The 13,080-nt window shown below is 44.0% G+C and overlaps 1 protein-coding gene across 1 annotated transcript in view; it reads left to right on the top strand.

The window, feature by feature from the left end:
• Positions 1-4,316: 4,316 nt before the first annotated feature.
• Positions 4,317-13,080, top strand: part of FOXO4 (forkhead box O4) — a gene marked incomplete at both ends in the record, with an annotated part of 11,757 nt that continues 2,993 nt past the window's right edge. The window contains one exon of the mRNA XM_010134608.1: positions 4,317-5,525. Coding sequence (XP_010132910.1) covers positions 4,317-5,525 — 1,209 coding nt within the window. The remainder of the gene's footprint in view (positions 5,526-13,080) is intronic.

Genomic DNA, 13,080 nt, shown 5'->3' with positions numbered 1-13,080 from the left:
GTGTGAGTGTATTACAGGCAGCTGCAGTGATTGCATGTATTTTTTTTCCGTCACTCATTCTTGAGCGTGACTTTGCTAATAAATCTCGTGCTGCTCTGTAGGAGAAACTTGATGCTTCCTGGAAGAATGGCCCTGGTGCTAGGAAGCAGGGCTTGAAATCCAGACAAATGTGGGCAAACACAAAATTTTCAAGGATAGCTATTGTTTCTTATGTCTTTGTCAGCATAGCTCGTGCTTGGCCCTGACCCCTCTGCTAGCACAGTTCCCACGGAGTCACAGAATTGTTTTGGTTGGATGAGATCTTTAAGATTATAGAGTTTACTAAAAACAAACTTAAACTCTCCCTCCTGTGATGTATTTTCTTCTAAGCACGAATGTGACAGGAGCAGAACAAGGCTCTTGTGCCCTGCCTGTAAGAGCTTGTCCATGCCGCAGTGGTGCATGAACTTGTTTTTAATGTGAGGAACCTTAGTCTGAACAAACCATCTTGATTGTTCTGACCTGCTCTGAGTAAAACTTCAGTTTTATGGTAGAGAACCTTGACTTTACCTACAAAGCCATATAGTACCCAGGAAGGGCTCTCACTGGCAGTCTGTCTTCTGAATGACCCATTTGGGCACTTTCCGTGGTATATTGGTGTTTATGGCAGTTGTCCAGAAGGCTGACTGGGCAGGATAATTGCTTGGTTGTGCTGCCAGCTCCTGTGGCTAGTTCCCCATGCTGAGACCGAAGCACTGTTTGGTGCTGGGCAGGGTCCACAGCAGCACTGACGGTGGTCTGGAGGCAGGCCTGTTATGATGAGGAGTGTTACTGCCCTTTAAATAGGGCTAGGAGATTTTATCAAAGGTGACTTAATGTTATGGTAATTGAGATTTAGGAAATTATTTGTGTGTGCTGCTAGCCACACTTCTGTGGCTGGTTCATATCTCCTAGCTTGTACATGCAGTGGTTGGGACCTAGTGAATAGTCCTTCCTTCAGTGTACAATAAATGCCTCTAGCCAAACTTTAATTTTTTGCAAAACAACTGCCATTAATTTCAGAATGGTTTTGTCTGAATTTGGCTTACAGGAATCATCTTTGATCTGAGATGGATTAGAGACAGACTGGCATTTTTTCACTGCAATACTTTACATAGAGCTGTAAGAACCTCTCTAAGATAGCTGAATGAACAGCAATAACCACCCCTAAGTAGAGGTCCTTAAAGATTTGAAGGATTCCTGCCTGCTCCTATTCCTTCACATCATGCTTCCTTATTGTCAGAGATGTTGCAGAGACAAGACCTTGTGTGGACTGCAGATGTTCAGACCAGCTGGGATCTTCCCACACTGCTGAAGCTCAACATCTAAAAAGTTAATGTCAGCTGTGCTTCTTCTTTGAATTGCTTAACATCAAGAAAGGAAATACGTCAGGGTTGCCTGGGTGACTGAGCTCTGTCATTTCCTGTCCTGTGTGGTTTGACCTGGAGTTCTGTGATGATTTCAGCATAATTGATTTGTTTCTCACTTTCTCAATGAGATTTGATGGTGTTCTCCGTATGCTAGGTGTATTAAATCATTCTAGCAGATGCATTCTTGTGCTGGTGAGCATGCAGTGTGCGAGTGTGAATCTCTTGTGCTGTCTCAGAGCACCCAGGATGGTAGGTGTATCAGTTCAGTTATATTTTGGGACTCTCTGGACTTGGGTCTCCAGTATACAGGCAAGCTCAGTCATGCAGGTATGTTATGGCTCTGGGTGCTGCAGCTGCAGTGGCAAGCTGTCTCACAAAGTCTGCAGGAGAGGTGCAAAAGTGAAGATTTAGGCACTGCAGTTTTGACAATGTTTAACCCTAATGTAAGAAGTATTCAGATTTTTTCCTCCACCTCCAACCACACATTCTGTTCTCTTCCTTAGTTTTCAATGCTTGACCCTTCCAGTAAAGTAGTGTAAAAATCAGTTCAAAAAGTACTTTCCAAGGAAGGATAGGGCTGCTTTTCCGTTGAGTTAGCTCCCTCAGCGAGCTCACAGATGCTTATGGGAGGAGGAGGAAGCAAGGAGTGGTACAGCAATTACCTGTTTCTGCAGGTATTAGCCATTAACAACAGTTTAGCATGAACATGTAAAAACACTTTAAAACTGTTTCATAAAAGGTTCTAGGCTTTGCATATCAGTGTTCATGTGAATCCTAGTGCTTTGCGGCAGGGAAGGGAGGGGAGGAAGCCACAGAAAACTAGTTACTAAAATGGTCACTTACAGTACCTGAAGTGGTGCTAATTTTCTTGAGGTTTCAGCATTACTGAAACACTTGCACCACTACAGTGTGGTTTTGCTGTCACAGAAGTTAAAACCTGGTTGTAGCTGTTCATGGGAAGACAGAATATAGTTAGTTGTGAAATTTTGAAATCCTGAACCTGTTGGTTTAAAGTTCCGTCTATTTGCAGCCGTTGTGTTAACTGAAGACATAATTTTCAGCTGAAAAGGCTACTTAGAGTTTAAATAGCTTTAGCCTTAGGACTGTTTTACTGAATTCTAGCAGTTTTTTTTTTTTTTTTTTTTTTAACTAAATGGAGCTAAAAAACGAGTCTCCAAATACAGCATATTGGGTCATTCCTGACAGGACTGGGTGTCATCATCAGGAGTTCATGGATTACTTTCAGGAGAATAAATGAAGAATTAGTGACAACCTAGTGGTTCTTACTGCTGCCCAAGTATCCATTCAAAGTCATGCACCTTTCCCTGGGGAAAAAGGGTTGTGGGGATACTTTGGAAATGAAAGCAGCTGCCTTCCAGGAGACAGGGTCCCAGTTTGAATTACTGTTTGCAATATTTGAAGGAAAAGAAAGTTTATTTAGAAGATGATGTCAGGCAATTCTATAGCTATTATAGTGAACAACTCAAATAATAAAACTGTGTAAGAGCATTGACTGACACGTGTTCCATCAGGCCCTGGCTCCACAGTAACCCTTGGGGTACTCTCCAAAGAAGAATATGTGTATCCTTTGGTGCTGATCACAACGAACAGCCAGTCTTCTTCAAGTCCTCAACAGTCAAAGGTTAAAATGAAAGCTAACACAGAATGATTCTCACATCTCCTTCCCTCTCCATGAAAATTTTCCACTTTGCCTGTATTGTTTATCTACATTTGCTTTGTTCTAGGATAGTACTTCTGGCGAGGTGGCCAAAATTAGCATGGTGAGGACTTGTCCGAGAGGAAAAGGGTGGGAAGAGGGAAGGCAACAGGCAGGAAAGAACTGGGTTCACAGGTGGTGGGAAAGGATGATGAAAGCACAGTCAACTTTGTTCAGAATTAAGAGAGCATGCCTGAATGCTAAAGGCTGCAACTACCTTTTAGTTTATACAAAATAGATGTTGCTCTTGGACTGCTATTACACTACCAGTGTATCACCTTTTAATAATGTGTAATTTGACCATCTGAGAAAATTAAATGCAAATGCTCAACACAGGCCTTAAGGAGAGTTTATGGAGGATCTGCTCCAACAAAGATTCTAAAATACTTGGGAGTTTATTGGTTGCAGGATGGAAGTTCAGTTTGATGGTGTACAGATATGTTAGCTTGCAGTTTCCAGCAGAGCTAAACTGAAAGAAGGGAGATGGGAGAGGCTAAACCTGGCATGTACTCTGTGGGGATGCACTGCCCACTGAACGTCTTACCACCTCAGAAATGCACACAGAGGAATGCATGCTGCAGGTAGGCAGAGGCTGGCAGGCTCCAGGACTACTAGAACTCTTGTTCTACAAGGTTTCTCTCTTTATTTCTCTGGTTTTGGGATGAAGATATTACTAGGTGTACTGAAGCAGAAGTGTTTTGCCATTTCTCTTCACCCACCCTATTTGATTCACTGCTATGTTCAAACCTGTCTGAAATGTAGTCAGATAAAAATGAAAAACTTCAGCCAGGACTCTGCTGACTACTGGGGCTGGGAGAAGGGTGTGCACAGCAGTAGCTCGAATTTGGTTAGGCTCGTTTTGAGTCGTAGGCCATATTTGGGAGTTTGCTTATATGCTCTGCGGTATGCTTAGGTTTTGCAGATTCTGTATGGTCTTGAAAAGTTCTGTAGTGTTTTGCTTGTTAGAAGTTGCTAGTTGTCATGGTAGTTTCGCCCTTGACACTGCAGTAAGATGTGGCATTGCCTGCTAGTGCTGTTAAGCATGTTCAGGCAGAAATAGCAGGTTTTTTATGGGTCGGTCTTTGTTAAAACTTTCTTCTCTGGATACTGTCTGGATGCGTTTTATGCATGTGAGGTTTCTAGGTGGGAGATGTGTCAACTGTAAGGTTCTCATATCTTGGATTTTGTTTTGTGTTTTTTTTTTTTTTTAGAACTCTATTAGACATAATCTGTCCCTGCACAGCAAGTTTATTAAAGTCCATAATGAAGCCACAGGGAAGAGCTCTTGGTGGATGCTCAATCCTGAGGGTGGTAAAAGTGGAAAAGCACCAAGAAGAAGAGCTGCCTCCATGGACAACAGCAGCAAACTTGCAAAAGTCAGAGGTAAAGCATCCAAAAAGAAGCCTCTTCTCCAGTCTGCTTCAGAATCCACTGCTGACAGTCCCAGCTCTCAGTTCTCAAAGTGGCCCGGGAGCCCATCCTCAAGAAGCAATGAGGACTCTGACATGTGGAACACCTTCCGGCCTCGAACCAGTTCCAATGCAAGCACTATTAGTGCTAGACTTTCTCCTATCCTGACTGAGCAGGATGACCTCCACGATGAAGAGCTGCTTCCTTCTCTCGTGTACTCCAGTGCATCCAGCAACGTTCCACCAACTGTGACTGAGGAGCTTGAGCTCATTGATGGGTTAAATTTGATGTCTTCCAGTTCATCTGTGTTACCTACCCAGCAATCTGTCTCAAATGGTCAGATCCAGAGAGATTCCAGCTTTTCCTTGCGGAGCCCAAATGCAGCTGGACAGACCACTACTTTTGGCAATTCCCTGTTTAACCCTGTTGATATCTCACTGCAAAGTTCCGTCAACCATTTTTCTGCCCCTCAGACTTTGGAAGCTCTTCTGACACCCAGCTCTCCACCTCCAAGGGATGTTATGATGACTCAGGTGGATCCAGTTCTCCCACAGACTGGTAACAGAATGAGCAGCCGAACTCTTCTGCTTCTAGGTGGACAAGCTGCCCAGAGTAAGATGAGCTCAGGCAATCCACGAGGAAAGCCTACAGAACAGCAGGCAGAACCAGTTCGTGCTGGTGGTTTGCCATCAACACTTCCCATAGTAACATCTCAAAACACTGCCAGCATCACCAGTTTGAAGGCTCCAGTTTCTGTAACAACTGCCCAGTCGGTCCAGCTGGGTAGTCCACTGCTTCTTTCTTCTGCTACCCCTGCTCCCTTGGGATTGAACCAGGACAGGCTGCCCATTGACCTGGACATTGACATGTACATGGAGAACCTTGAATGTGACATGGATTACATAATCAACAGTGAACTCATGGATGGAGAAGGACTGGACTTTAATTTTGAACCCATTCTGTCTACCCCCAGCTATCCCAGCACCTCACAGGCCTCCAACCATACCTGGGTACCAAGTTAACTTCAGGAGCACAAAAAGGTAGGTGTGGTTATATAAAATGCTACAGCTTTGTAGTATAAACAGTCCTGTCTAGGATTGTTCCTCTGCCCAACTCTGCGGCAGGTAAAGACACCTCTTCAGAAGTGCAGGTGCTCTTTGAGTGAAAAGCATCCGGGAGACCCGCATTCCCTTTTAGAAAGAGAAAAAGGCGTGTAAAGGTAGATAGATTTAATTAACAGGTAGTAAACTCCTTTATGGAGTAGAGTAGCAATCTGAATTAAACTCCTGTTGTCTCTTGTTGCCAAAGATGACTGCATTACAGCATGTTGGTCCCTGCCATGCGATTCTTATAGCTCTGAAGTTGACATGAGAGCGTTTGCTGATTCCATAAATAATGGCATGATCCTGTATATACAGAATGGTTGAACTGAGCCAAGCACACACTGTGTTTCTATTCAGGTTATTATATCCTTGCAAAATTTTCATGTGTGTATAGTTGCAAAGCGTTTCTGCATCATAACTGCTTCCTTTGCCCTGTGAGTATCAGACCTTCTGCCCTTACCTTATTTCAGATAGTGTCTGTGAAGTCTGGTAAACCGTTCATCAGCATTAACTACTGAACTGCTTATGTACTCGTTATTGGAATAGGGAGTGGGAAATAGAAGTATGCAGGGTGGATGGAGATGGAGGAAAGATGCCATAGTGCTATCCCATGCTCAGCAAAGCTCCCTTCAGCTAGCTTTCATATTTGCATTAAAATTTCTAGAGTCAGTTTGGCAAATAGTGTATATGGGAACAAGACTTAAAAATGTCTTACTCTCTGAGGGTGTGACACCCTGATTTTAAACTCTTCAACCACTGAGGCAGTTGAAGAATTAGAGAACTGGACCTGAAGGCATACTTCACACTTAAAGCTCAGTTAGCTAACAGAAAATGGACAGTTACGGACTGGAGCATAGGCTGGGTATTGGTTGGAAAGTGGAAGCCTTGCCAAGAATATTTCCTGTTTAGGAGGCAGGTATGGTATTTGTTAGTGTTGCAAATTCAACCTTAGGGATCAGATGAGCAGGCAGAAGTAAGGGCAAATTGCAGATACTGCTTCAGTTGTGGGAAGTCCTTGAGCTTCGTAATGATGGAGACTGAGTGAAATTGCCGTGTACTTGAACTTAATACTCCTTTCTAGGCACCTGAGTGCCTTGGAGGTAGTTGGGACCAGGTTACCACTGGAGACCCATTTCAGCCTAAATTTTCTGCTGATTTCTGCTGCTGTTCATGTTGGAAACCAGATATTAAGTTAAATATTTTCTGCTCTGCCCCAGTACAGCCATTCTAGATGAGAGTCTTGGGTCTAGACAAAGTGAAATGCTGTCTTTGTGACATGTTGATGCACCACTACATACTGCCTTTTTAAACACAGTTTAACTCCCTCTTACTCCAAGTCCCACCACACTGCTATGAATTCATTTATTAGTAACATTTTTCTGTTTGTACTGAACAGATCCCTTTAAAGAGAGGGAGGATCAATCAAGCTTCTTTTAATAGGGCTTTTTATAAATGCACGTCTTGTGCATTTGTTAACTGTGCTCTTGCTGAATTACTGAGTGGCTGTCTTAAACTGAATGTGCTAACTTCAGGTGGAATATGGAAACTCAGTTTTGGTTTTAAAGACAGATTTGTTGACAAAATTTTGGCATCCTTCATCTGTTTGAGGACTGTTTGCAAGTTAGTGATGGAGGCTGTGGCCTTCTGAGCAGTGTTTCCACTAGCTATTGTTCTCGTTATTCTGAGCTTTTGTGTTGGGTGGTATATTCTTTCATGTCGTGCTAGGGCAGGCTAGTGCATTGACTTTGCAGGGGTGAAATGTTTTCCTCGGGAATGTTTTCAAAACATATGCCAGTTCTCCTGCAGTCCTGGGTGCACTAATTACCTGAGCTGGATAGACAAGACTCTGTCTATGGAATACCAGGCATAGATTTTATTTTTAAGAGTGTAAAGCAGAGAAACTGAGGGAATGTTTATCAAAGGTTAGGGTCTAGTACTGGAGAAGGTGCAGCTATGATCAAATGCTTAAGAACAACATGAACTCTTAACAGTAAGGTTATGTTCTTGTTCCATGTAATTATTTCATGCTTAGTATGTAAATTGCTTAATCAAAACAGGGAGCTATGTGGTGTTAAAAACCCTGGATTTGCTTTGTTCCATGCGTGAAGTTGATGTGATACTTTCTGGGAAATGCTGGGCACGCGCTCACTAAGAAAGGAGTGAGATCTGGAACAAGTTCTGAACCAGTGTCGTGTTTTGGCAGAAAGCACAGCTCCTGTATGCCTCTCTGAACAGTTCTTAACAGCAGTACTGCTGTTCAGCGTGACACCCTGTTCAGCATGCTTTGTTTCAAGCCTTTTGTTCTGTCTTTAGATAAATTGTTTACTTTTTCTGAGCTTTGCAGAGCTTTTCAGTTTTGCCTGTATCCTGGAATCCATGGAGTGGGAATGAAGGGGGGCTTTTTCCACAAAGGAGAGCAAGTACTACATAAAACACTGCCAAGACAGAGGTACACCAGGCTTTGAAGCAGGGGAGAATGGGGCCTGTGCAGAGAAATAGGAGTGTTCCTAGAGGCCAGAAAGGACCCTGGGAAAAGAAGGCAGAATGTTTTCTCAAATTTACAAGTTTCAAAACCAAGTGAGCTGCAAATATCTGTGAGGAGGTGAAGATTGTGTCGTCTCTCCCTTCTCTGAACCTGTTACTGCAGTGAGTTATTAGGGTCCTGGTTTGGAAATCAATGTTCGGGGAAAGTATGACTGTATATATTGTTCAAAAGTGCCAGGCTTTTTTGCTTTTTTCCTTTCATACCTTTTCCACAAACGTGGTTTGTTTTTTTCTTTTTTTCCATGTTACATTTACATTGGCAAAACCTACACTTAAGTGATTGCTAACCTAAAGTTGTCCTGAATAATTAATGTGGTGTTAACCTGTGGCCTTCTGGGCTACAGGTTATGGGTGAAAAGCTGAGCAAAACCTGTTTATCAATAAATGCCAGTGATCAAACTCTGATTTGAACAGCCAGAGCGAAACGGGAGCTAGGGAAATTTCTTTGTAGTAAACCTAAGATCTTCAGGAATAAGTACTTAGTCTCTCTGAAACCCCTGCAAACCTAGCTATTAGTCACAGAGGAAGAAAGTCAGTGTGTGAATACTTTCCTTGCCTAGGAAAAATTTAAATTCTGCAATTTCTCTGCTCTCATCTGGCAGCTGTGGCTCAATTTGTTGTAAACCTGCTATTCACTGGTTAAGGCACTGGATGTGCAAGCCATGCAGAGTGACTTATGGGAGCCTTAGCGAGCAAAGTCATGGAAAAAGGGCAGCCACAGCTGGATTTAAACCACAGCATGCAGGTGCTCAATCATAGGCAACCACGCTTGCCTTCAGCACTTAATATAAACGTCCTTCATTCCAGTTGTGGAAAATGTGGGTGGCCACCTGGCTGTCCCTGAGCAGCTCCGGGATTTTGGGCTTCCTTGTCTACCTCTGTTAGGTATTTCTGCAAGCCAGCGGGAGGAGTACCTGGGAATAGAATTGCCTCTCTTGTACAGTGGTACAGTTTGTACCTCACTGAGTGTAAAGTCCATCTACTCTCTTGGTAGACATTAGCTAATGATCTTCAGTTGTTCAGTTAGACTCCCTATAGCTTCCCTTCCATTGCCCAACTTGGTCTGGACTCATGGTTTTCTTGCTGTTCTCTGCCTCTTGTCTCTTTGGTCCAAACACTGTGGGGTTTTTGTCTACCAGAACAGTAATAAATGAATGAAACCCCCATCAACATGCAGTTTCTCATAGTAGGTTGTTGCTCTGGCTTCTGATTTATCATCTCCTCTTGTTCAGAGCTGATACCGTCTTGTAGCTTCTTTCCCTTTCCACAAGTGTATTTCATGCTATTACTGAATGCACCTGATGGGTTGCCCTACGTTCATGTTGCTATTCTGCCCTCCAAAGTGGATTATAGACCTGTGGTGGAGGGTTCATGTCAGTGGCTGCTTAGACCTAATCTAAGGCTTGTTTGAACAAGTTGTGGCAGCTTCCTTGAGGTGAAGTAGAAGACCCAAGAGGGCATCTTTAGACTTGAGGGGAAATGCAATATCTAGAAATGTTTAATAAGTGGGTGAGCATAAACAGTGTGATATCTAAAAATCCCTTTTTTAGTCTTTTCCCCTACCAATTGATAATTATTATTGCTTAAGGTGAAGAGTAATGTTCCTCTTCCTTGGCTGCTTTCCTGCAATGCGTTTGGTGTTAGCCAGGTCCTTTTTTAAACCTCCTTATCTTGAAGAGCTTTGTTGGTGCCATCAGCTCACAGGAGAAGTGCTTACATTTGACCCTTGTGCTTTTGTTTTATCTTTTTGCCTCAATCATTTTTGAAGCTTGGAGCTGAGCAGTCGTATGCTCCACTTGATTCTCCATTAATCAGGTCTCTTGTAATCTGTGGTTTTTCCTTGCTGGAAGTTGGCATCCTTTGAGCAGAAGGGCTATGTATCCAGGATTCCCACTGAAGTTGAAATCTAACCACTCTATTTTTCTTCCTAGTGTCCTTCAGGTTTTGAACATTGGATTCTGACTTCACTTCCCACCCCTGGCAGAGAAAAGAATAGAGCATGTTGGATTCAGTTTCCCTGCACACCATGCCTTAGGCAGAAGGAGCTGCCCACCTGGGAAGAAGAGGCAACCTGCATCTGTCTGCAACAGGAGGAGTGTAAAAATAATAATCCTGTTATGTGCCGTGGCTCTTCCTACAAACCTGACCCTGTCTTGGACCATCTGGAGAAACCTTAGGCTGTACATGTCAAAAGAAGAGCCCTGCTAAAAACCTCAGCCAGAAGACTCTGTGCCAGGAAATAGTGTTTTCCCATGTGAAGGGTTGGGTTTGCTGGAGGAATCTCTCGATGGCTATTCTCTCTCTGCTATGGCAGAAAGCATCCCAGTGCCTCAGACTGGCCGAGGGCTGGCTTTGCTCTCACCTGGCTTGCCCTCTGGGGCAAAATATTTGGATGTTTTCATTAAGCCACCAGACGCGTGCTTGGTATCCCACAGACTCACAGAGGAATTGGAAGGAGCTTGTTGGTGGAAGCCCTGTGGGAAAAGGATGTGCTATTTCAGGTTGCAGTGTGCCCATCTCTGGAGCTCCCATCATCCATTCTGCATGGAAGGGTGGTGGTTGTGATGTAGAAGGCTGCTTCTTGTCCACCAGAGTGGAACAGGAGGACATGGAGTTTTTCACTGTGCCAACTGAGCCCCATTGAATCAGAAGCATGTTTCCAGAAGTCCCTATGCTGTTCGCAGCACTTTTGATACACCAGGCTCCTGTAACATAAGCACAGGTGCTAATGGCTATTTCTGGGACATAAAAACATAGTTTTGGGTTTGTTTCTGATCTGTCTTGCTACAGCAGAGAAATGGAAAGCCTGGGTGTGGCCTTAACAGAGCCCTGGTTGCTTTTCAGAAGGGCATTTTCTATAGATGAAATATTTTTTTACTAATCTGGGAACTTTCTACAGTGAATATGAAGCCAACGTTAAGTGTGTCCCCATTAGGCATGTTAGGCATCTCTCCCTCTGAGAAGGTACCAGTGACAGACTTCTTTTTCAGAGCTGTATAAGGAACAAATGTATTTGATGTTTGATAATGTATATGATTGAGGGGAAAGAATTGGTGGGTGCCTGTGGTTTCCAACCACCTTGGGGAAGAGTTGTACATTGTTGTAATCTATATGTAAAAGTAGCTGCAAATTACATAGAAGCTTTTCTAAACCTTTTTAAATATATATGATATATATTTTAATTGAAAATGAGATTATTGGATAAAAAAACCCCACTGCATTTGCTGCATCTGTCCCCTTGATACAGATAACACTACAGTATGGGAGGGGACAAACCTAAGGCATTTTGGGACAAGAAGCTGAAAATGTTGTTGGAAAAGTGGGAAGGGCACCTCAGTGTACTGGGGAACGGCCACTCTCCCCAGAACGGGTGGAAGGTGCCTGCGTGGCATGGCATTCAGCCACAGCTGCTCAGTCTTTCCTCAGCTGGGCCCTCCTGCCGAGCCAGGGGCACGGTGTTAGGGAATGCGGACTGTCAGCGGCATGCTCCTTCTCCGCTCAGCCCTTCAGTAGCTGGTCTAGGGCAGATTCCCTAGTCTGCTGAGGTGATGGTGTGGACTGTCTGGGTAGCCCTTACGGAGGGCATGACCAGTTGTATTTGGTAGCTTACTTTTTGGTTTCCAAAGGTTTTTGTTTTCTTGCTGAAGTTTCTGCTACTCCTGGGTAGGCACCCTTGGGAACATGGCTGGGATCCTGCCCTGTCTTTGTTCTCGCAGGGCAGAAGCTAGCAGTCAGGAGGTCAGTTCGGAGCACTAGCTGGTATGTTCCTGTCACTTTTTATGGTGTTTGCAGTGGCAGGAGCTGTGGGAGACATGGTGCTTTCATGGTGTTCTGGTTGGCTTGGACTGACAGAAAGCCTCTCCAATCCTTTCTTAAGGTGGTGGTGGCTTCTGTTCAAAAGATTTGTATCCTACAGTTCAGTGAGTCATACTGTTCTACCACGTCACTCTGTTTTTATGGGTTTCATTTCATTTTCATTTGAGTGGAGATTGGAACAGGAGTGGTTTGTCTGGTTACCTGCAACAGAGTGTCTTCAACAGTCTTACCTTTAGCATGCTTTGCCATCAAAGCCTTTGAATGGTCTGATAACCTTTGCTTTGAAGGCTGTATTCATGGCAGACCTCATGGTCATATGTTTCAAATTTATCCATATTCTGTGTGTCTGGCCACACCTTATTGTAACAAACGAAATGGAAGATCCTAAGATGGGATCCCAGGTCTTGCAGCCTTGAGTCATGGATGCACGTTCTCACTGCAGTTAGTTCCTTACACAAATGGATGGGTACCCTTTCCACAGACACCCGATGGCATGTGCCACACAAGAATTGGCTGTTCTGGACTGCAGCTAATAGATCTGTGGGGATTTGTGTTATTTGGCACATAATGTGCCACTTTGTCAGCTTGGGCCCTAATGGGAAATAAATCCCATAATCTCTAGAGCAGGCTGACTGGCTGCCTGTGCTTCACAGCCATGTGTCAAAGGACAAGACAACGGTATGTGTGGTCATGTTATATGTGCATCTCTAGCTCATTTCTAATGAAAATGGAGCCCAAGGCAATAGAAAGGACAATATTAGTAACCAGGTCTTCAGACCTGCAAATCCACGGGGAGCTGCCTCTGGCTGGGTTGGTCTGTGGGGAAGAACTACTGTCTTCAGGCTTGTTCCAAGGTGACCCCTCATTGTGACAGCACTGGGGACCTGGCCTGATATTTGGCTGCAGAGAGCCTGGCCCTGAGCACTGGCGTAGCACTCCAGGCAGATCTGACATACTTTCAGCTAGTGCATGTCCCCAGCGTGTTCCAGCTGAAGGACTTGCAGTCCAGATAACACCAAGGCTCGTCGTAGTTGGTGCCCTGTAGTGTGAGTTCATAAGAGATCATGTCTTTCATTAAGGAATAGAGCATCCCAGGCATTCC

The sequence above is a fragment of the Buceros rhinoceros genome, unplaced genomic scaffold, assembly GCF_000710305.1.
Source record: "Buceros rhinoceros silvestris isolate BGI_N320 unplaced genomic scaffold, ASM71030v1 scaffold13654, whole genome shotgun sequence".
NCBI lineage: Eukaryota > Metazoa > Chordata > Aves > Bucerotiformes > Bucerotidae > Buceros > Buceros rhinoceros.
Note: the sequence above shows the minus strand (reverse complement) of the source record. Positions and strands in the feature narration are given on the sequence as shown.